Source organism: Chiloscyllium punctatum, chromosome 17 (assembly GCF_047496795.1).
Source record: "Chiloscyllium punctatum isolate Juve2018m chromosome 17, sChiPun1.3, whole genome shotgun sequence".
Taxonomy (NCBI): domain Eukaryota; kingdom Metazoa; phylum Chordata; class Chondrichthyes; order Orectolobiformes; family Hemiscylliidae; genus Chiloscyllium; species Chiloscyllium punctatum.
Genome location: NC_092755.1, coordinates 101,852,283 through 101,877,975, shown reverse-complemented (window position 1 = coordinate 101,877,975; position 25,693 = coordinate 101,852,283). Strand labels below are relative to the sequence as shown.

Here is a 25,693-nt window from a genome sequence, read left to right as displayed (position 1 = left end):
ATTACAATGATAGTAAAGGAATGCCTTTTACATGTCACATGTCAAAATGGAGAATCAGTAAGCATTTTAAAGATTGGACACACCAATTTGGCATAAGGTTATGCTGTGGCTAACAGTAGAAGGCCATTTTGTGTGGAGTTTGTGTATGTGTGGTCACATCTGCCTTGTTAAGAATGTCAAGCATTGGTGTTGGGCAAAAGTTTAGGTCATTTTCTTTCAAATCTTTTATTTTAATGAATGTCAATGGTTCAGAATATATTCTCATTTTCATAATGATACATCTATTTTCTAAACTTATAAAATGGATTTTTGAAAAATACATTAAGATGAGCGGCATAGAGTGGATAGCCAGAGACTTTTCCCAGCGTGGGAAATAATTTTAAGGTGATTGGAGGAAGGTTTAGGGGAGATGTTAGAGGTACTAACACCAGCAGTGGTAGCAGAGTCAGATACATAAGGGACATTTAAATGACTCTTGGATAGGCACATGAATGATCGTAAAATGAAGGGTATGTAGGTTTGTTTGATCTTCGAGTCGGATAAAAGGTTGGCTCAACATAGAGGGCCAAAGGGCCTGTACTGTTCTATGTACAGGTTGATCTGCTATAATGTGCTTTTCATTAACGCATATTCACTGTAACATGATTAATGAACTGGGGACACTCTAAAGCGCTAACTTTTAAAACATTGGCTGTAACGTGATTACGTCGTCAACACTTTAAGCGCTATTTCTAAAGCCCAATTTTTCTAGAATGTGGGATTGCCCAAGAATGCATCTATTGGATCATAGAAGAATTACTTGTGGTTTTAAACTATATTAAAATAGTCTCTTCGGCACTTGTAACTGCCTGTAAACAGAACAAGATTCTTACATTGGAACCTTTCATTGAGTCTCATGCCAATATTAATGAAAGCACCACATGCTCTGCAGATTGGGCAAGGGATTTGGGATGTTTTCTTAGCTTTTCATGTGTTTCTTTTAACCGCTAGGCTGGTTTCAATTAGATGTTCTATCAGCACAGAGTTGACAAATATCCTCGAGTTTTGGTGATCTATGGTGAATTGGCAGACGAGCAAGGTTACCTGATTGGTAGAACAGGGTAATAGTTCTGCTCAGATGTGATTTTTTTTTCTCTTGGCACAATTCCCCACATCACTGATGCTTGCATAAGACATCACTAAATTTGAAGCACAATTATTTTTACTACATTTGGAATTTTCTCACTTTCTTTCTCCAGCTTTCTCCACAAAACTGGCCATGCCTTCATATTGAACTAATCACCATTTAGAGTTTCTACAAACTTCATTCGCTTCCTTTTAAAGAGACATGAAGCAGTAATCCAGTTCCTTTGCAGGCACATGAACATTTTAAAAGCTGCTGAACATAATTTTTTATTAATATGTATTAAGAAACTGACAACTACACTCCAATATCATTGAAAATGACAGAATAATTTCTTAGTTACTTTCAGTTGTTAGATTCACACCAATTTTAAAAAAGTTAGCTTTTGTGACAAATCAGTTCTCAGCTATATAAATCAAACTTAATCAAGTTCTTGCTAAAATATGCAAACTCTTCTAAAACAATTTTTAAAATATTTAATTTTCAGGTGCTTGCCACATGCTTTGGTTAATGGCAGATTTTGAGGCTCAGGTTTTCCCAGAATATGGCTGTCTCTGACCTGTAGAAACATCAGGCAGGACCCAATTCAAGAATTCTCGATCCATTCCCAGTGCCAGTACTTTGTCCATGTTCAGGGACAAAAGTTTGGGCAGCAAGTTCACACCCTGTACTTCCAATCTAGCTGATTCCATTGTGGGCATCTCCTACGTCTGCCTCCGTCTCCTCTACTCCCTGTCCACAATTTTCACTGAGTCCAGCAAGCTTCTTGAGGACTCAGTTTGTGACACCTCTGGCAAGTTTTGAACCATGTATGCATCCTGGAACCTTTTGAACGGTTATGCAGTACATACAGAGCCAGTGAGCCACATTAATAATGGTGACTTTTCAAATACTAATGAAAAAAACACTGATTTAGAAGCCTGTTTGAAGATTTTGTTTTAAAGCTATCACTCAATTTAAGTTAATGCTCAAACCTGTGAGAACAGACACTGCTGGATAGATTAAGTTGGTGAGAATTGGAGCTCAGCCAAGCACTCATAATAAGACCATCGAGCAACACGTTCAACAAAAACAGTGACTAGGTATCAGTTTCTCTAAATATCCTGTTCCTGATTATGATCCAATGTAACGATATAGTAAGCAAGTATTAATGTTAAGCAAGAATAATAGCTGGCCTTTAACTACTCTAAATCTTCACTAGTCCCACTTTATACAACTTGACTCAGCCTGAATGTTATTATATTTTAAGTGTTCACCCAAGCACTTTTTAAAGTTTGAGATTTCCCACTTCAATCAGACAATGCATCCAGGTTCCTACCATCCTTTGTATGGAAACATAATCCTCAAATCCCCTCTAAGTCTTCTGCCTTTCACCTTACAATTTTCTCCATTTGTTATTGACCCTTCAACGAAGGGTACAGCTGCTTTCTAGTCAACCTGCCCTTGCCCCTCATAATCTTAAACACTTCAATTAGGTCCCCTGTTACCCTTCTCTGCTATAAAGAAAACAAAGCGGAGAAAGTGAGCTCTGCTGATGCTGGAGATCAGAGTCGAAGGGTGTAGTGCTGGAAAAGCACAGCTAGTCAGGCAGCATCAGAGGAGCAGGAGAATCGCCATTTTGAGCATAAGCTCTTAATGAGGAATGAGGTAAATGGGAGGGGTTGGGGCTGGGGGGAGATGGTAGCTGAGAATGCGATAGGTAAAGTTGGGGATGAAGGTGATAGACCAGAGAGGAGGGTGGAGCGGATAGGTGGGAAGGAAGATGGGCAGGTAGGACAGGTCAAGAGGATGGTGCAGAGTTGGAAGGTTAGATCTGTGATAAGGTGGGGGGGAGAGAAAATGAGGAAACTGGTGAAGTCCACATTGATCCCCTGTTGTTGGAGGGTCTCAAGGTGGAAGATAAGACGTTCTTCCTCCAGGCATCATGTGGTAAGAGTTTGGTAGTGGAGCAGACCAGGACCTGCATGTCCTTGGCTGAGTGGGAGGGGGAGTTAGTTGGCCATGGGGCGGTGGGTTGTTTTGTGCTTGTCCCGGAGGTGTACTCTCCACAAGTAGGCGTTTTGTCTCCCCAGTGTAAAAGAGTCCACATTGAGAGCAATGGATACAGTGGATGATGTATGTGGAAGGCTCCTCTGGGGCCTTGGATGGAAGGAAGGAGGGGGGAGGTGTGGGTGGCGGTTTTTGCAATTCTTGCGGTGGCAGGGGAAAGTGCCGGGAGGGGAGGGTGGGTTGGTGGGGGTGTGGATCTAACAAGGAAGCTGCAGAGGGAATGGTCTTTATGGAACATAGATAGGGGTGGGGGGGAAATATATTCCTGGTGGTAGAGTCTGTTTGTAGATTCCAGAAGTGGCGCTGGATAATGCGATGTATCTGGAGCTTGGCTGCGTGGAAGGTGAGGATTGGGGGTTCTGCCCTTGTTTCAATTGGGGGGGATAGGGTTCAAGGGCAGAGGTGTGGGAAATGGATGAGATGGTCTGGAGGGCATCATGAACCACATGGGAAGGGAAATGGTGGTCTTTGAAGAAGGAGGCCATCTGGTAAATTCTGTTGTAGAATTGATCCTCCTGGGAGCAGATGCAGTGGAAGCGGAGGAATTAGGAATAAGGATACCATTTTTCCAGGAGGCAGGGTGGGAGGAGGTGTAGTCCAGGTAGCTGTGGGTGTCTGTGGGTTTGTAGTAGATGTCCGTGTTGAGTCGGTCACTGTTAATGGAGATGGAGAGGTCCAGGAAAGAGAGGAAGGTGTCTGCGATGGTCCAGGTGAACTTGAGGTCTGGGTGGTACACGTTACTGAAGTTGATGAATTATTGAGCTTATTCAGACACTCTTCATAGCTAAGCTGCTGTATCCCTCTCAACATCCTTTGCATCTTGAATTTCCTTTGCACCCCATTCATTGCAATCTCATCCTTCGTATATTGCAGTGATCAGAACTGCACATGGTGCTCCAGCTGTGGCTCAGCCATAGTCCTATACAGCCATCATAACCTTCCTGCACTCGTAATCTATGCCATAACTGAGAAAGGAAAGTGTCTTGTATGCTGCTGGAACCACCCAATTAATCTGCCCTGCTGTCTGGGCAAACACCCCAATGTGCCTCTGGTTCTCTAAGCTTCCTCATGTTCTAATATTCTTTATCACCTGTCACTTTTCAGGATTAAACTCTCTATTTGTCTCTGATATGTCTAGCTGACCAATCCATCTATATGGTCAAGTTACCTAAGACTTCCTTCCTCACTGTCAACCACCTTTCCAATTTCAGTGTCACCTGCAAACTAACTTATCATTCTAATCTATATTGTTTGTGTGTGCGTGTTATGTGCCTTCAGTCACACAAATAGTCTCCTGCCACTAAACCAGTTTTAGATTCAACTTGTTAAGTTACACTGGATCCTGTGTGTTTTTACCTTCTTTATCGGTACTCCATGGAACCTTGTCAAAGTGTTTGCTGAAATCCATAGAAACTACGTCAAATACACTACCCATTGTAGCCTTGAATATTATGACTTGCACTAAATGTGAAATTCTCAATATACGCTGTTGAGGCTCCCAGGTTAAATAAACTAAATATCTTAAGCCATATCTGAGGACAACCAGCATGAATGAGCTTCTTCAGGGAAAGTTAGGGATTTTTAAATAGCTGCTGCAATCCTCATAAATTTAATATCCAGTATTTCAACAGAGAAGGTATTAATGCTTTCAGAATATTGCTTCTTTGAATAACTCAATCTGTATTGCTTGATTTAGGAGGATATGATCTACAAAGCTTGGATCCACAATGGTTCAGGCAGAAGATTTCAACTGTCAGTCAGGAACCCACATTGTTTGCAACATCAATAAAAAACAATATTACGTATGGAAAAGAGGTTAACATAGAGGAGGTAAGCTTTTACAAATTTTGCTGCAGTCTGGTTGCAAAGTAAGGATTTCTATTGTTTAAAACATGCAGTGAAACATGCAACCGAATTTAAGGTGAGGTATCAAATTTGTGGAATCTCTTGGCAAATCCTGCATGACTTTTGTACTTCAGAGACAGGAAGCATTAAAATAGAAAAATAAAATTTTAATTTGTTTGGCACTTTTCAAAGCCTCGGGACATCACATAGGGAATATGAGTGGTTTGTTATCATGTTTATGGATGGGTACAATATTGTCAAGGTTTTTAACTTTATTGTCTGAGACATGAACCATCTAGACATGAGTAACTATTCTGAACCAAATTACGTTCTGGAGGGAGAAATGAGTGAGATCACAAGCCAGAAGAGATCTTTTGAAATTGAATTTTCAGTTTTGATTCCTGCTGTGACTGAGAACATTTGCATCTACAAGAATTGATTTATACCGTTCAAAACTTCTCAACTGATAAACAGGAATTGATGAATAGTGACATAAATTTCACTTTCTGCGAGGACAGCATTAGAGTATCTGTCACAATTACGGTGACATCATAATGCAGGCTATTTACATGCATTTGTGAATTTGCTAAGGAAAACAAAGGACAGTAAAAAAATTTAACCAATGTATTCATTGAATATTGGCTAACATAGTTTTGTTTCTAAAAATAGATTTTACAGGGAAACCATAGATGCTGACACACTAAATCGGTAAAATTTTATTATTGTAGTAAGATTTTGAACCCTTTAAACTGAAGCATGAAATACTGCTTACTATGAGTCTAAGAAGCACCATGAGGGAGAATAAGATGCAATTTAGAAATGAAAAGGTGATTAGACAGAACAGTTATAACTTCACACAGTAGCCAAGGGCAGTATTTGATTTAATAATCAGTAATTTTAAGGGGTTGGGCAAGCATTGGGGGAGGAAGTCTGTTCGAAACTACAGCTTGTAAAATGTCAATACTGATTTTGAAATCTTCAAGCCCACCAGATGGTTCATAAGTTTTTTTTGGTCCTGTAAATTCCTTTGTGTCCGACTTTACTCTAAGAGCATGAATTCAAATAATTAAAGAGGATAGTCTACTAAGAATGAATACTGATAACAATGTTTTAATGCCACAGCACTACACTTTTTAAAACCCTGTTTGGTGCCCAGTTCAGCATAATTCAAATGCTGTGAACTGTATTATCTGCAGTGTTGCATATGAAGCAGTTATTAATTATGCAGAAACTATTATAGAAACTTGTTTGTTTGAGTTTATTTTGGCATAAGAGACTTATACTTAATGGAATATTCCAAACGTGTAAACAGTGATACACCACAAAAGACTCAATCATTAAAATACCTGTTCCACACTGAGGCATCACAATTTATGCATTCTCCACAGCAGAAGAGGATAGTATAATCTCCCAGAAGAGATGAGAAACCAGATAAAATACAGGAAATTGTTGGGGGAGGAGTGTGGTCATTCTTTCTGGAAAGATCCTAATCGTCTGCCTTGGGCAATTGAGCTTGTTGTTCAGTACTTATCTACTTTGTGCAATGGATTTTTTTCCCCAGCCAGAAGAAAGTTCAACCCTTGCTTGAAGGAAGACCATGAATCAGCATTCACAAATGCGCCTGCAACTTGTTCTGTAGACGTGTTATTCCCTGAGAAAATAACCACCACCTGACATCAAACACAGTTCTGCCGTAACTGTATTAACTGAATATTGTCAGATGAACATCTTACTCCCCTAACCACTTTTGCTAATTTTATGTTTTGGAAAATTAGACCAGCAATCAGACTTCAAATTTCAGTGAAACCTTACATATAGGTTAGCATGGTGGCTCAGCGGTTAGCACTGCTGCCTCAGTGTCAGGGACCTAGATTTGGCGACTGTGCAAACTTCACACGATCTCCCTGTGTCGGCGTGGGTTTCCTCCGAGTGCTCTGGTTTTCTCCCACAATCCAAAGATGTGCAGGTTGAGTGGATTGGCCATGCTAAATTGTCCATAATGTTCAGAGATGTGTGCGCTAGGTGCATTAGTCAGGGGTAAATGTAATAGGGTAGGGGAATGGGTTTGAGTGGGTTACTCTTCGGAGGGTTGGTTTTGGGCCAAATGGCTTATTTCCCCACTGTAGAGGTTCTTTATTTCTCCTAAGATGTCTAATCTATGATGTGGAGGTGCCAGTGTTGAACTGAGGAAGAGAAAGTCAGAAGTCACATAACATCAGGTTATAGTCCAACAGGCTTATTTGAAATCACAAGCTTATGGAGTGCTGCTTTGTCAGGTGAAGTGACCTGACTATAATCTGGCATTGTGTAACTGATGCCTAAATTAGTTAGGTTTGAAAACAAAATGAAATCAGACCTGAAAGGTGTTGGCTATTAAATCAAATTGGTCAAAAGTTCAACAATGAATGAAGTAACTTTAAACACTAACTGCATTGTTGGACACACAACTCTATTTTCTACTTAAATATGAAAATATGACTTATTCTTCCTGTAGTAACAATATTAACCACTATGGTAGATATGAATACTTAAAATGCTGCAAAATCTATGACATTAAAGCCAACGTTTGATAACCAAGGACCAATGTTGCTATGTGGATGACTTCAACAAATGTGTTTCTATTAACCATGTACGAAATTTAGCAAATTAAGATGCTATATTGACGATGAAGCGAAAGTTTGTTGCACAATGCTATCAAATATGAAATTCAGTTCCAGTGAGAAGAAATTCTCTTTTGTTAGATTGTATTATCATTCTGATTGAACACCAATGTCATATAAATGAATTATCCCATGGGTTTAACTAAAGCCTGCCTTTTATATCCTGTTTTGTGAACTGTACTTTATGAATGGAAAGGGAGCAGGCCACAACCCTGTGAGAATTTAATATAGATTGTGGTGAAATAAAGTTAGCCATATGATGTCATCTCACCAATCTCTAATTTCCTGAAATCACTCTGGTGTGGAAATCAGAAGATCATCCACCATTTTGAAAATACTAAAAATATCTACAGTTGTTTGCCTGGAAGATATGATGGGCATCTAACATGAAAAGTTTGGAATGGTAGCTACGACGGGGCATCACAAGCCACAAGCAAAGGTCTACCGTTTGGGAGTGTGGCTGAATGCTGTAAATTCTACTGGTGAAGGTGGCCACATCTGAAAGAAATCAAGATAGATTGAGAGAGCAGTGAGCCTTTAAATTTTGTAGTCATGACTCACCTTGTAGTGTTATGATCCCATCTGATGGTACTAATGGACCTGTCAGGCCCCGGAATGAGACTTGGCTTGATTTTCTTCATTCTAGTTAAGGACACGGCCATTCTCTGTAACAGGGTCCACCAGGCTGAAGAATTTCTTTAACAACAGAACAGAAGTTTGTTACGTTGAAGGTGAAAACAAAAGTAAACAAAGCTGTCTAGATATAGAACATGATTTGAAAGATCTCAGAAACATAGCATAACACAATTTCATCTTTGCTGGGTAGAGATTTCGAAGAGGAGTCTTGAGTTATGTGTTTAGCATGATCTTTATTCAGATTTCCTTAACAATGCATTATGGGAGAGGTCACTGGAGACAGATTCCAAAACACTACAAGATATGTATACATTCAGTGTTACAATGATTACCTGCAACATTGACATCAGCACCTGCCATATCCCTCTGACTGTTATACCCTTACACAGACATATGCCACCTGCATCGTACTGAATGAATGCTGTTTGTTACTTAGTGATGCTGCAATTGTTTATTTTTTCCAAGGAAATCATGACTAAATAATGTTTTGCAATTGGTTCATTATAATGCTATCTGTGTCTCTGCCTCATTTAATGAGGTTATCTATTTATGCCCTTCATTATAAGTTAGTCAGTCCTTGGTTTTTACACTATTTGTCCTTCAATCCTCCTTGCTAGCGAGATAGGGGCTTCTCTGTACTATCTACAGCCATTTGTCTATAGGAATTCAGCTAAATTCCTGTTAGTTTGTTAATTGCAGTTATAATTTCACTATACCTACCTGTATAATATGTAATAGTAACTATTATGGTGGAATCAGAATTTTCCTTCTACACTTTGCAAAATAACAAACTTTGGATTAGTGGTACCAGGTACTTGACCTTTGGTTTTTCAAGGGTAATCCTTATTAAGACTGTCTATAGGAACCTAATTAAATTCAGTGATATTTATACACTAAAACTACAAATTGTAACAATTACTATATTGTAAGTTTTTGTATGTATAATATGTGTATACACATAAATGTACTTATTACCATCTAAAGGGTCTTAATTAATGTTTGTCCACTTTCTCTCTCTCTATCCATACTAAATAGGTTCTAAATTTAGCTTGCTAAAAGGCTTTCATCTGATTTTTTCCTATAAGAAGTGTCTCAATGTTTATTCCTTCTCACAAAGATTTCTATGAAGCACATCATTTTGTCTGGTTGCCATGAGTATGAAGGCCATGATTCTGACTGGAACCTGACCATTCTCTTCAGCCATCTTATGTCAGCTAAAAACCTCAGTCAGCCATTTTGTTACCCGCAGCCAAGTGCTGCTTCAACAATCCTGTTTCCCAACATTGTCCATCGTAGAGATCCAAATCTGGACAAACTACCCTTCTATATCAAATCTTAAATTGGGCTTAATTGATACACAATTTGTATTCAGTGAACTGTGAAGTCTTGCATGAATGCTGTCAAAACAGAGGTTATACTTTCTCCTCCTTCAAGATCTTGCAGATTTTGAATCAAGCCCAGATGGTTTGGACTAATGGTTGCATCGATGTAACTGTTTTCCCTCAAATGTCCTAAGCTCCTTTCTATACATTTGGTTTTAATCCCAGTCAGGTTTACTCCAAACTCCTCAAAGCTTTCAAGCTTTTGAGTTTTCTAAGCTAATGCTATATGACCTTATAATAATCCTTTTTTATCTTGAACTAAAAACAAATTAATCACCTTCAATGTTTGCACCACCTACCACATTGCCACAGTAAAAACATTTTCCATTAACGTTACTGAAGTCTCTTCTTTCTGATAAGAGACAAGATTCGGTCTGGAAGATATGTCTGATCTATTCTTTTTTTAAAAAGACTCCATCACAAAAGTACCAAACTCCAAAATGCAACTGTTTTCAAATCCAAACTCTAAAAATAGTTTGTTTATCTCACACACCGGTTTAATCACATTGTAAATGGCACAGTCACTCTGCTGCATGGCATATCAGCCTGGACTCCAGAATGTTTGGGGAGTGGGCAAATCATTAATTTTGATGCTGTCCACAAGTGAGAAAGTGGGCCACACATTTTCCATTGCCCTGCCAAATAACATGAGTTTCGGAAGTGGAGTTTCATCACAGCATATCAGCAATGAGCTAAGTCTGTACTCAAAGACCATTGATTATTTTATGAAGTGTCCAAAGCATGAGAATATTTTAGGTTTGTGATTTTTGATTAGTAAAATCATGTTTTGATTAAACAGTACAGGCCAGAGTTATTTTAAAGCTAAGTTTTTAGAAGTTAATTTTCTGCTTTGGGTTGGATATAGTGTTTTTACGTTTTCAGTGCTAAGTTGCTTGGGTTTAATTCTTAACTCAAGTTCCATGTTTTATCCTGTCCGCATATTTATAATTGTATGGTTTACAATATTGAGCTTCTCAGAGTGAATTATTAGCAGGTTGATTTTGTCATTCCCTCAACCACATGTCACCAGAGCATAGACTGTGAACCCATAATTTTCAGCTTTCTTACTGAAGGTGAGAAAATATTACTTTTAGGAAAGTACTTCCTGATTCCTCTTCCAGTATGTATAATGTCCAAAGTTGGAAAAGCACAGCAGGTCAGGCAGTACCCGAGGAGCAGGAGAATCGACATTTCGGGCGTAAGCCCTTCATCGGGAATCATTCTTGATAACAGGCTTATGCCTGAAATGTCAATTCTCCTGCTCCTCTGCCGCCTGACCTGTGCTTTTTCAGCACTAAACTCTCAACCCTGTGTGGAGACAGGCAGATAAACAGAAGGGATTTACAGACAGGAAAAGTTAGGCTGTGTGATTTGTTTTTCTCAGCTCTTTAAATATTGAAGATAAATTGTCAAATAATCTTGACTCCAACTTCTGGAACTCCACTTAAAAGGGATTTTGTTCTCTTAAAGCTAGTAGCATCACTCAACCAGCCACCCCTGGAAATATCAGAGACCAAGCAAAAATGCAGTGCCACACTTCAACACTGCCTTCCTCAATGTAGTCCTGAAAGCTATCCAAAAGAGAAGGAGGAAGTTTTATTTCTTGTGGATGGCAACAAGAAGTCATCCTACTTGAGTAAGTCAACTGGGCAGAGGAGCTGTGCACGTCAGTGTCCATGGACGCGTCAAAAGTACCTGGTTCTCATGTCACAACATGACTCATCATTTCTGTTATGCTCGGCTATGTGCCACTACCCACTCAATGCTTATGTTCCTACTAATATGACTAAACATTGTAAGGATGTCACTCCAGAGTAACAAGTTTGGAAGCCAGGTATCTCCATCGTATGTCTCGCACAATCAGCGCCTGTCACTCCATTGCACCAACCAGTTTAGATTAGATTAGATTACTTACAGTGTGGAAACAGGCCCTTCGGCCCAACAAGTCCACACCGCCCCACCGAAGCGTAACCCACCCATACCCCTACATCTACATTTACCCCTTACCTAACACTATGGGCAATTTAGCATGGCCAATTCACCTGGCCTGCACATCTTTGGACTGTGGGAGGAAACCGGAGCACCCGGAGGAAACCCACGCAGACACGGGGAGAACGTGCAAACTCCACACAGTCAGTCGCCTGAGGCGGGAATTGAACCCGGGTCTCAGGCGCTGTGAGGCAGCAGTGCTAACCACTGTGCCACCGTGCCGCCCAATCTAAATCTAATCTAATCTAACCAGTGTATCACTAAAGGCACCGCTGTGGTATTGCCCCCTCCTGTCTGCTGGAATTCTCGCCAAAGAAGATTAAACATAAAAAGAGCTGCAACAATCAGCAGTTTGGACACTATCAGTTCACTGAGCTTTCACCACAACTAGGAGAAGCTACACATCTTTTCACCAAGTCTGGCATGGGCAAGGACACAACCACAAAAGTTGGCCTTTCAGCTCATTTTGTTTTCCTTGTTTACCTGCCCTGTCAGGTTTCCTGGTGTCAGCCAATATAGCTATCTCATGAACCAGCTTCACCCTTCACATGACCAACTTTTAACAACAACAGGAAGTTAGACTCTACATGACTGAGACTTCCCACAAGCTGTTCAACATGGAGATGCTCCAATCCTACCATTCTGCATTTGTGCAAAACAAAAAGCCTTTTTTCTGGAGAAGCCAAACTAGTGAAGCCATTCCAGCAACCTGGAGTATTGATGACGTAATAAGTGCGAAACAAGTTTCTGCCCATCACTGTTGGGAGCCCAACTCTCCTGAAATGTTTTGAGAACTTAATAGCAAATATTTAACCTGCTGTTGTGAAACACACATTTTTCCTGTTGCTTCTAAAAGTTTCAGGTGGGCCCAGAATATATTAACCAAAATATTGTTCCTTCATTTCTCTGGATCAGTGTACTGGAACTTAGGAAGTGCAGCAGTTTGAAGTGAAACTTTACTATTGTTTTCTCAAAGGGGAAAGTGAGGTTTGGATGCTGGAAATCAGAGCTGAAAAGTATGGTGCTGGAAAAGGTCAGGCACCATCCGAGGAGCAGGAGAATCACTGTTTCAGGCATAAGCCCAGGGCATTCCTGATGAAGGGCTTATGCCCAAAACTTCGATTCTCCTGCTATAATTTTCTCAAAGGAAACAGACAATAAAATGCCAGTGAATCCCATATCACCAAGAATCAATTTATGTTAAACTATTTAAATACGTTACATTTATTATTAAATTTTACTTCATTGGTATGAGTTGTTTATGAATGTTTTTAAGATGTTATTGAAAGAATGGTTGAAAGATGTGCTTGTTATCTAAGTTCATATCATGGTTCACAGTGTTGAGGAATTTTTTTTGATACTTGTATCATTCCAGTAAGATACAAGAATGTAAAGGTTTTTTATTAGTCAATTGTTTATTGATTCACATGAAGGAATGACCTGACAAGCACTGACATGGCCTGTCTTGAGTGATGATGAAATAGTATTGAAATACACAAATGATTTAAAAAAAAGAAAAACACTGACCTTCTGTTACGTTTTCCAAGACTTCGAGTTTTGACTTTGTAGATCTGTGATGATCGTTACGGAGCAACATCTTCATAGTTTCTTATGCTGTCTGTACTTTCCAGGCATCAAACAAGAATAAGATGTTGAGTAGAATATTTTATGCTATTAAGCTTTGAAAATGGTGAACTGAATAATACTATGAGTTAATGTAGTATCCTGTCACCTTAAAGATTTATTTAAGTTGTAGCCAGCACATTTTTTGTGATGAAGTATTCAATTTACGCCATCTGCAAATATTTGGGCAGTATCTGCTCCGTTCACAGGAACAAAATGCATCCTGTACTGCTGAAGAATATTGGAACCATATATAGTTCAAACTGTATTCAAACACTAGCACACACAATAGTAATCAATGAGTCTAAATCTTGCCAGATTAGTCTTTCTTCTGAGTGTACCTTGTAAATGATTTCCTGTAACAATTAAAATTTTGTAATCTTTGTTAATGTACCCATTTTGTCTTTGAAATAGTTCCGAATTAGTTGAAGTATATGCTACCATTTATGAAATTACTTTGTTTTCCAATTTCTTTCTGTTTGTACAATTGCTTCCAGACTTTGTTAATAAAATAAGCTGATTAGAATCTACAGACTTTTAAATGTGGCAAAAATACTTTACACGTGTCTACTCTGAAATGTCAATTCAACATCTGAAAAGAAAGGATGAGTACACCTTTAAACTTGAGCTGCAAGTATAGATAGTTAACTAGAAGTGCTGAATTCTTTTTTAAGACAAGATTCTTTTCTGTTGTTGGAAATGTTGGAGTATTTCTGCTGCATCGGCTCTTATTTGGTTTCAAGGGACTGTGTAAGTAACTGAACATCCCTGACTTTCCCTTGTCCTTGACCAGTAAGGTTAAGGAGAATCACAAGGCATTTCATACACATGCTAGGAGCAAAAGGGCAGCTACGGAATGCAGAAGCCTGCTCAAGGATAAAGGAGGGAGGTTATGTCTGGAGCCAGAGGAACTGGGTGAGATTCTTAACGCATACTTTACGTTGGTATTCACCAAAGAGACAGATGGGATGTTGAGGTTAAGGAAAGGTGTGTGAATACTCGCAGGCAAACCAATATAATGAAAGTGGAAGTATTGCATGTGTTGAAATACATTAAGGTAGATCCATCCCCAGGGCCATAAGGGACCTATCCCAGGATGCTGTGGGAGGCAAGGGAGGAAATCGTTGGGGCCTTAACAATATCTCTGCATTCTCTTGGGCCTCTGGTGAGGTTCCAGAGGATTAGAGAATGGCCAGTGTTGTTTCTTTGTTTAAGAAAAGCTTAGATAATCTAGATAATTACAGTTCAGTGAGCCTTACGTTATTTGTTGGAGCCAAGATACTGAGAGAGAGGCTTTATTCACATTTAGAAACAAATGGACCTCATAATGATAGGCAGAATGGATTTGTGCAGGAATGATCACATCCCATCAATTTGATTGAGGTCTGTGAGGAGCTGACAAGAATGGTTGAGGGAAGGACAGTGCATGTCGTCGACTTGGACTTTACCTGATTTGATCAGGTGTATCTCACAGCAGGCTGGTACACAAGTTGAATCTCGAGAGCTGGCTAGGTGGATTCAAAACTGTTTTGGTCATAGAAGACAGTAGCAGTGGAAGGGTGCTTTTCAGAATGGAGATCAGTAACTGGTGGTATTCCACAGGGGTCATTACTGGAACCTTTGTTTGTAATATATCGAAATGATCTGGAGGAAAATATAGGTGGTCTGATGAATAAGTTTGTGGATAACACCAAAATTGGCAACTTGCAGATACTGAGGAAATTGTTAAAAGATATAACAGAATTTAGATTGCAGATTTAGGCAGATAAAAGGCAGATGGCTTTTAGTCCAGGCAAATATGAAATGATGCATTTTTCGAAGATCAAATTCAGGTTGTTGTGGTTCTGTTCGCCGTGCTGGGAATTTGTCTTGCAAACGTTTCGTCCCCTGTCTAGGTGACATCCTCAGTGCTTGGGAGCTTCCTGTGAAGCGCTTCTGTGCTGTTTCCTCCGGCATTTATAGAGGCCTGTCTCTGCCGCTTCCGGTTGTCAGTTCGAGCTGTCCGCTGTAGTGGCTGGAATATTGGGTCCAGGTCGATGTGTTTGTTGATAGAGTCTGTGGATGAGTGCCATGCCTCTAGGAATTCCCTGGCTGTGCTCTGTTTGGCTTGCCCTATAATGGTAGTGTTGTCCCAGTCGAATTCATGTTGCTTGTCGTCTGTGTGTGTGGCTACTAAGGATAGCTGGTCATGTCGTTTTGTGGCTAGTTGGTGTTCGTGTATACGGATCGTTAACTGTCTTCCTGTTACATTAGTTTTGCTCATACAAAATGCTCCCTGAGGAGTATTGACATGGGGGTACAGGTCTAAAGAGCCCTGCAAGTTGCATCTGAAGATGGTCAAGAAAGTATATAAAGCATGCTTTATATACTTGCAGGGCATCAAATATAAAAGTTGGCAAGTTATGTTGCTGCTGTGCGCAACTTTAATTAGGCCACATTTGGAATATTGTGTGCAGTTCTGGTTGCCACACTACCAGAAGGATATGAATGTTTTGGAAAGGGTGCAGAGAAGGTGTACCAGGATGTTGCCTGGTCTGGAGGCTTTAGATCCAAGGAGAGATTAGAGCGAATTGTTTTGTTTTCTCTGGAAAGAGAGGCTGAGGAGCAACCTGATAGAGGTCTACAAAATGATGAGATACATAAGTAAGGTGAATAGTCGGAGGCTTTTTCCCAGGTGGAATGGTAACTACAGGTGGGCACAAGTTCAAGCTGAGAGGGAGAAAGTTGAGGGGAGCGGTCCCTGGAACGCGCTGCCATTGAAGGTAGTGGAAGCAGGTGCATTAGCAACATTTAAGGCATATCTTGATAGACACATGAATGTGAGGCAAACAAAGGGATAGAAACCCCGCATTGACAATAAGTAGATCGTATAAATAAGGATTAGGAATTGGTACAGGCTTGGTGGGCCGAAGGGCCTATTTGTGTGCTGTATTGTATTGCGTTGTATTTGATGGCATTGAGCAACCTTACATTCTTGCGACACATAGCAGATAAGACTGGTGGTTAATTGTCCTGCTGATTGTAGAACAGTGCTGTTAGGCATCCATCACTTGGCTGGTCTCGGTGAAGGAATACCAAATGTAGGGAAAACTTGCCTACATAATCTTTATCTGAAATGAACGTACGTTTTAAAAAAAAATTAGGTTACTTTAACGTTTTCACTTTGCAATTTGGCTTTCTCGTGACATTTAGCTTTGCATTTTCAATAAGCTGTGATCTGCTCTATCAACACCTTTGTTGCAGTTCGATTTACTTTTGAACATTGCTTATGTTTTCAATTATAAACTTGTCAGGATTACACACTTAAGAATATTAGTGTGAAATATGTTGTGTTACAAAAATGAAGATATGTTTTCAAAAAGAAGTTTAAAATGAGTCTGCTTAGTTTGGCTAATTTCGTTGACCAGTCACTTGTAAATCATGGGCAATCAATTAATTTTCATTATGTGCTGAATAAAACCGTTTGCAAAACAATACATTTTAGCAAAACCTGCAAATTGTTTTTTGAAAAGTGCAGTTAATTAGAGTCAGGTGCATAAATTCAAACTTAACATAAAATGCAAGAAGTAGCTGTTTCAAATTAAAAATATACGTAGATAAGTAGGAAAAAAAAATCCTTGAATAATGAATAAACAAAATGTTGATCACATTGAAAACAGCCTCTAGTGAAACCACGAAACATTGAACACATTTTATATTGGCAAACCCTCTGAAAAGCCATGTACTGGGCAGATTCCTGATGAATTGGCATTTATTAATATTGTTCTGACCATTACAATAAAATTATTCAAGTTAAGAAAAGGAATGCCACGGGTGGCACAGTGGTTAGCACTGCTGCCTCACAGCGCCAGGGACCCAGGTTCAATTCCCGCCTCACGCGACAGACTGTGTGGGGTTTGCACATTCTCCCCGTGTCTGCGTGGGTTTCCTCCGGGTGCTCCGGTTTCCTCCCACAGTCCAAAAATGTGCAGGTCAGGTGAATTGGCCATGCTAAATTGCCCGTAGTGTTAGGTGAAGGGGTAAATGTAGGGAATGGGTCTGGGTGGGTTGCGCTTCAGCGGGTCGGTGTGGACTTGTTGGGCCTGTTTCCACGCTGTAAGTAATCTAAGAACCAAATGATAAGAGGCTTACATCAGAAAAGATTGAGAAGATGCTTACAAAAGAGGGACAAGAGAGAAAGATTTAAAGATTGCACAGAAACTGTGGAAGTACGCTTTTAAGGGTGCCTAATTGAACACTGAAAACATCTTTGTCATTTCTCTATTGGCTATTAAACTTGCCCAATCATTATTTTATTAACTACTGCTTAATGACAAGCCGACATTCTACAACTGTATCATTTTTCTTTCAAATTACATTCTATATCTGAAGCTAAATTTCCAATATGCATAAGTATGAATGCTGCTTAACACAGAGATACTGTCAACAGTTGTATTATTAGTATAGGGTTTTGTGACTGTCCAGTTTCCCCTTTATGCAGCTGTGATTTTGGCAAACAATGCAGCTAGTGTTTCACAGTATAGCTTTCTAATAAATTAAGGGCCTTCTTACTGAAATTGTCCCTCGTTATAGCCTGTGGTAATTCTGCAATGCTTCAGAGTCACTTGCTTGTCAACAATTTGACAGGATATGAATGATAGACTGATTGTTGCTGCACTGAAGTTCATAAAACTGTTGCCTCCCATTTTTCTTTTCCAAAGCAACGTTATTTGTCATTTCAAACACTTCTCTCAATTGTACGACTAAACGTTGCAAAGTAATACGATTACTTGAGTACGTTTTACATTTAAAATCGTATTCTTAGTTGAAATTTTGCTTCCAGAGCACAGACTTCTACTGTTGTTGAGGGTTTCAGTAGTGGGACTGGAAGTATGCAATGCTTCTTGTAGGTGGGTTAGCTAGCCAATCAAAGAACATTCAACCAACTTGTTCTTCGGAGTTGAGGCATGCAGCCAATTTTGGGACAGGAACGGGCTGGAAATGATGTCCCTGCCATTAACCATCAAAGTTGCAAATGCCGTATTTAAAAGATGCCTGAAGCATCATTCTGGGTGTTGTTTTGGAGGTGTTGACACTTGTGACCACTGTGGAATCCCACTGTTTCTCCCAGCATCAATCGTGACTCAGAAGAAGATGGTTCACTGATGTTTCAGTGCAAGTTCCTCTCTGGGCTGTGTGGCAATGGCAGAAGAATTTCCTAGGACTGGAAGCAGGATGACCTTCAACTTGAATGAGGTGGCCTGGATGATGCTTGCAGCATGGGTTATTGGGCTTGGAGGTCCATACAAGAACTTCTGTCCAGTACAAGGAAAGGACAAAAGATTTGCTTTTCAAAAGGGTGAATTGGGCTTCACTGCGTGCTGACGCTCCAGGGTATCAGTCAATTAATTGACAGTTGAGAAGAATGCCAGACTGGACTTTGGGCTGCAGGCCTCAGTGTCAGGTAGAATATTTTTGAACTAAATCCACTTCATAGTCTGAAAGTTATACTAGCTGCAGGACATATATATGCATCACACTTACTGGGAAGGGAACGGGAGCATGTAATATCACAGGCATGCATGTTTATTAAGCAGTTATGGATCCACTGAGATCATACTCTGTCCTTATGTCTGCTTGCCTGGAGAAAGGAAGAAGCTTGAAACACATGAGCATGTGCAAAGACCAGAGGTGGTAGTTTTAGGGTCTTGTCCTCTAATGGGGAAGGGCCTTAGAACTTGTTTTGATTAACTCATTGGATGTATATTTGCTAACTGGTTAGCATTTTGATTTTTTAATTAGAGTCTTAGAGATATACAGCATGGATACAGACCCTTTGTATATGTTGACCAGATATCCCAAATTAATCTAGCCCCATTTGCCAGCACTCTGCCCAAATCCCTCAATCCTTCCTATTCACATACGCACACAGATGCCTTTCAAATGTTGTAATTGTACCAGCCTCCTCCACTTTGTCTGGCAGCTCACTCCATAAATGCACCAACCTCTGCGTAAAAACTTCCCCTCTCCCCCTAAACCAATGTCCTATAGCTCTGGATTCCTCCACCCCAGGAAAAACACCTTGTCTGTTTACTCTCTCCATGCATCTCATGATTTTTATAAACCTCTATAAAATCACCCCTCAGCCTCCAACCTATTCAGCCTGTACCTGTATCTCAAACCCTCTAGCCTAGCAACATCCTTGTAAATCTTTTCTGAACCCTTTCACATTTCACAATATTCTTCCAATAGGAGGGAGATTAGAAATTCACACAATATTACAAAACTGGCCTAACCAATGTCCTGTACAGCTGCAATATGACCTCCCAACTTCTGTACTCCATGCTCTGACCAATAAAGGAAAGCATACCAAACGCCACCTTCACTATCCAATCTACCTGCAACTCACTTTCAAGGAGCTATGAACCTGCACTCCAAGGTCTCTTTGTTCAGCAACATTCCCTAAGACCTTACCATTAAGTGTACAAGTCCTACTCTGATTTGCCTTTCCAAAATGCAGCACCTCACATTTATCTAAATTAAACTCCATCTGTCACTCCTCAGCCCACTGGCCCATCTGATCAAGATCCCATTGTAATCTGAGGTAACTTCCTTTACTATCCACTACACCTCCAATATTGGTGTCATCTGCAAACTTACTGACTATACCTCCTATGTTCACATCCAAATCATTTATATAAATGATGAAAAGCAGTGGACCCAGCACATCCTTGTTGCACACCATTGGTAACAGGCCTCCAGTCTGAAAAACAACCCTCCACCACCACCCTCTGTCTTCTACCTTTGAGCCAGTTCTGTATCCAAATGGCTAATTTTCCCTGTATTCCATGAGATTTAACCTTGCTAACCAGTGTACCATGAGGAACCTTGTCAAATGCCTTACTGAAGTTCATAAAGATCACGTCCACCACTCTGCTCTCATTAATTCTCTGTTACTTCTTCCCTTTTGTCCTTAATGTATTTATAAGAATCACTTTGGATTCTTCTTAACCCTACTTGCCAAAGCTATCTCATATCCCCCTTTTGCCCTCCTGATTTCCCTCTTAAAAATACTTCCACAGCCTTTATACTGTTCTAAGGATTCACTTGATCTCTGCTGTCTATATCTGACATATGCTTCCTTTTTCTTAAGCAAAACCTCAATTTCTCCAGTTATCAAGCATTCCCTACATTGTTTGAGGATAACACGAGTGTTTGTACACAGATGTAGAGGCTTGAGACGCCTTGCAGTCAAGGGAGGATGCCTCCAATCTTATGTTGACAAATGGACATAAAAGAGTAACACCTAAATCATAAATGAGAGAGGAATTGTAGGTAACAGCTAATTGTTTGTGATCTCCACCATGAGATCTCACAGCAAGACCATTAGAAAGAGACAGCCATCCATTCGTTCCACCTTCACCTTTGAGGATGATAATACTGTGAACTCGGGACCATCACCTAATTCCATTGCGTTATCCACCGAGATAGAGAGAATACAGAGTGCACATTGTAGGTTATGCTTGAAGGCACTGTCTGGTGAGTGCCTCACAGACATGACAGGTCTGCTGGAAACAGGCCCATGCTGAGCTCCATACAGATTGTGCACCTCTGGAATCAGCTATAGGAGGCTTGATAGAAATGTGGAGACCGGCAGGATAGCATCTAGCAGATATACCCAAGTCTATATACATACTTGAGCAGTAGATACAGGGGTGTGTCCCAATTCTGACTGCTGTCTGGCCTGCTGCAAGGTGCATGGCTTTTTTTTAGATTAGATTCCCTACAGTGTGGAAACAGGCCCTTCAGCCCAACAAGTCCACACCGACCCTCCGAGGAGTCACCCACCCAGACCCACTATCAAGAGTAGTCATTTTCTCAGCTCCTTTGAAAAGTTACCCATGGTGATGGGTTTCAGTCTGAGGTTGGAGGGTGTCAGATCTTAGGGGGAGAACAGAATGTTTTGCATCCGGTTCTAGGGAATGTGAGAATCAAGTTTAGGGTCAGTTGAATAGTTGGTCAGGGGTTAGACTAGGTATTTAATAGTCTGTTTTTCCTAGGTAACTACTTAACTGCAGTAGAATCACCAAATTCTGATTCTTTGGATACTTTTGGAAGGTCCCAGGCGTACAGGAATTACTTAGCAATTTTTGGGTCAATTTCCTCAGAATCTGCTACAATTGGGATTCAGTCAGGCCCTCATTCGCTCTTCCCATTTACACTTCAAAAACTATTCTCTGTCGATAGGAAAATCCTGGCTTTAGTTTACCCTGCTCTTCTCACAGAATTAGAGGGGACGGTTTGTCAAAGCAAAGGGACAGAGATTTTGATGCTGGATGCTTCTCGGCATCTTATATTTTTCTTCATTCCTGTGTAATTACACTTTTTTTAGCACAGTTGTTTCCAACTTGCCTTTCTTGCCATCAAACTGAATGCTAAATTCTAACCTGTATGGCCACTATTCCCTCAGGAATCTTTCATGCTGAGATCATTTATTAAACCTGCTTTGTTACACATAATAATCCAGAATAGTCTGATCCCTTGTTGGATCCATAAAATTCTGTTATAGAAAGCTATCCTGCATGCTCTCTGTGAACTCTTCCTTATGGCTGCCTCTGCCAATCTAATTTTCCCAATCTATATGATGATTGAAGTTCCCCATCATTGATGTTCTTCATTATTTTCTGATATATTCTGTATTATATGCTACTTCCACCAGTGTTGTATTTTCTGTTTCTTCTTACGTCCACCTGTTATGGATTTTACATCATCCAAACTAAGATCACTTCCTAATGTGCTAATCCCATTTTCTATGAAGAAAGCCATCTTGCCATTTCTCACTTCCTCCCTGACCTTTTGCAAGATCACATACCATTCAATGTTCAGTTCCCAGCTTTGGTCTCCTTGTCACCATGTCTCCAAAATGTCACTAAGATCATGCTCATTATCCACCAACTGTGCTGTTAATTTATTTCCTTCATATTGAATACTGTGTGCAGTCAAGGAGAGAGCCATTAATTCTGTCTTATTACCTTTTTGTTCCTCCTCTACCCCATTTGCTGATTTTTAGATTTTTGTATTCTCAGTTCATTCCTGTCTCGCTCTGCAGCCCAACTTATTCAATGTGCCAAGACACTGATCCTAGCATGGTTCCAGTAAAACCTGTCTAACTGGAACAGCTGCCTTCTACCAGTGCTGGTGCCAGTGCCATATGAACTGTAACCTATTCCTCCTACATCAATCTTTAAGATAAAAGTTTAACTCATTGATCCCTTGGGACTGACTTTCCTTTATCTGTGACCGGAAAGAGTTTCACCTCTTCCCACTCCTCAAAACAATATGACCACTGCACCCATGATGATAAAGTCCCTCACTCCTCTGCACTTTCCTGAGCACTTAGCCAATTTCTTTTAAGAATTCTTGGTGTGGAAACAGGCTCTTCGGCCCAACATGTCCACACCGACCGTCTGAAGAGTATACCACCCAAACTCATTTCCCTACCCTATAACATTTACCCTGTCTCATGCACCTAACCTACACATCCCTGAACACTATGGGCAATTCAGCATGTCCAATCCACCTAACCTGCACATCTTTGATTGTGGGAGGAAACCGGAGAACCAGTGGAAATCCATGCAGACACTGAGCATGTGCAAACTCCACACAGACAGTCACCTGAGGCTGGAATCGAACCAGAGTCCTTGGAGCTGTCAGGCAGCAGTGCTAACCACTGAGCCACCTCCCACCCTCTTTCTCCCTAATTTAGTGAGACATCTCCTGTACCTCTTAGGTTTCTGTCATCCAGTCATCTTTGATTCCATTCATTAAGCAACTCATCCCATAGAGGTAAAATCAACAAAGTAGATGACCTCACCTGCACTTTCACACAGTGACTGAAGAGAAACACTTTATGGATTAGTTAATTGAAAAGGTGCACTTCTAGTAAGATTTCCTTTTGATGAGTATGTCTGATGTGTGTATACCTCAAACTGCCAACAATGATTCAAGAAATTAATACCATTGTTTCATCCTTCAGTAAAGAAACTGACTTTTGGTCTTCTGCACAGCTAAGTTTTCCAGCCCACTTTGCTTCGTGCTTCTGGGAGCATAACAAGATACTATGCTTACGTTCTTGCAAGTAGTGATGGAAACAATTATAGAAGATTTGCTTAATATTGTGTGTGTGTGTGTGTGTGTGTGTGTACATTGATGTGGTCTTTAAATTACTTCATAACACATGGGGGAGGAGGAAGTGGAAAAGTTTCAATTTGATGCATCTTTATAGCAAGTGATGGGCCAGTGTTGTGTGCTGCAATATGTGAATATCCTTCACATACCTTACCATCTCTACATTCATTTCAGGCTTGACATGTAGAATTCCTCTGTACCAACTTGTGATTGAGGAAAAGTATAACAGAATAGGCTAATAATAGATTCTTGTTTTGCTTGACTGTAGGTAACAGATAATTTGGAGCAAGGTGGAAATTTACAATTTTGGCGTTGAATTAGTGGAATGCACTAGTGCATGACAACTTCCCTAGATGCAAAAGAATTTGAAATTTAGGTGAGCACGATAAAAATGTAGAAAGTTCAATGAAGTTGATTTAGTTTGAGATTCTTAATTTTATTGTGATTTTGCTTCTAATGCACTTCAAATGTTTTAGGAAAATATTAATTAAACAATTTGTTTTGAAATTATTCCATTGCCAAGAGAGCTGATCCAAAAATGCTGCCTGAAAAATAGGAGTGTTCGTTTTTAATTTTGAGCAAGTTTCTACAGACTTTTCTTTTGATGCATTTGTACAAGAAGGTAGTTTATGGGTTGTAAGGTTATTTTGTACATTGTCTTTTCTGAAGCCTCTTGGCTTTCAAGCCAAATGTATTACTCCTTTTTTTAAAAGAACTAACCTATCTCTCAATGGTTGCTTTGGTTAATTTTATGATGCTTATAATCAACTTAGTAAACTGTGTGATTCTGTTTTTTTTAAAAAGTATGTAGTGTATTGCTCAATTGCATTTCAGAATATTGAAAGGGTAATGTGGTACACTCGCAATGTGTGAACGTTAAAGCTTTTCTCATTGTTTTAAAGTTTTCTGTCTAGATCAACATTCCCTCTGTGCTGCACAGCTACTCTGAAGCTCCGTCTATGTTGATTGACATGCCAATGAATGAATAGCCATTATTTTTATTCATCTAAAGGATGAAGGCATCCCTGGCTAGACCTGCATTTGTTAAGCATTCCTAATTGACTTGCAACTGCCCACTAGACAATCATATTTATGTGGTCTTGAAGTCACATGTAGGTCAGACCATGTAAGGATGGCAGCTTCCTTCCCTAATGGATGTTATTGAACGCGGTGGGTTTTTTTCCCAACAATTGACAATAGATTAACGGAGTTTTGAGACTCTGCTAATTCCAAATTCTTCGTGAATTCAACTTCCACTATTCAAACCCAGGTCCACACAGTATCAACTGGGTGTCTTGAATTATGAGCTATTTAATGGATTCCAACTGTTACTAAGTGGACTTGAGTTCTGTTCTTATAGTGGACAATTGATTAAAGGATGAAAGGGAGCGAGGCAGTGGTCAGAGGGCTCAAGTGTTTATAAATCAGTAATTAATTCCTTTAGGCCAAGGTATTTTGTAAATACAGGTGAGTCTTCAACCATCCCACTCTGGATTCTGCCAGCTTGCAGACTTGTGGTCAAGACTGACAACAGTATTGGCCCCAATTCCTGATTCTTTCCTTCAATATGAGGATCCAACCCCCACTGTGTGTTGTACATAGGTTTGAACAGATTAATACTGAGGCATGCCATGAGCACCACCAATTGTGATGTGTGGATGGAACAGTTCAGAATCTCAAATTAGTGGGAACTAGCATCCAGTCCTGTTCAGTTTCTGTAACAGCATGTATCACATCAACATAACTTGTAACTTTGCTAATGTGCAATAAACTATCTTAACTAAAAGAGACTCCAGTAGTCAGAGTAGGAAGTGGTTTTCCTCTACCATGCTGGATGAAACCGTTCCTGTAGTGTTCTCCATTTAAAAGGGGTGGGTGCAGCAACCTTCAGCAGCAGCTCATGCAGCATAGTAAACTAGCATGGCCCATACAACAATCTGAACTGAATTTGTTGATTTATGTGGGATAGAAACAATACAGGAAAGCAGCAATCTTATTCTCAGGATTAGGATAGATATTACCTAGTTTTCTAATCTCTAATTTGTTGTCCAAATACTTTGTAACTTTAAGTATTTCTTCTCTTCAAGAAGGGAAGTAGGCAAATGTATGGCCTCTTTCCGTGTGTAAGGTGTTATGTTCTAGATAGCAATACGTACTTTATTTTTACCCTATCGTTAAAATAAAAGAAAAACTGAAATGGAATCACCTTAACTGTATTG

General features: G+C 40.0%; 1 protein-coding gene across 1 annotated transcript in view; it reads left to right on the top strand.

Moving 5' to 3' along the window:
* Positions 1-25,693, top strand: part of LOC140488188 (ABC transporter B family member 1-like) — a 191,611-nt gene that overhangs the window by 100,821 nt on the left and 65,097 nt on the right. Inside the window, exon 16 of the mRNA XM_072588074.1 lies at positions 4,869-5,002. Coding sequence (XP_072444175.1) covers positions 4,869-5,002 — 134 coding nt within the window. The remainder of the gene's footprint in view (positions 1-4,868; positions 5,003-25,693) is intronic.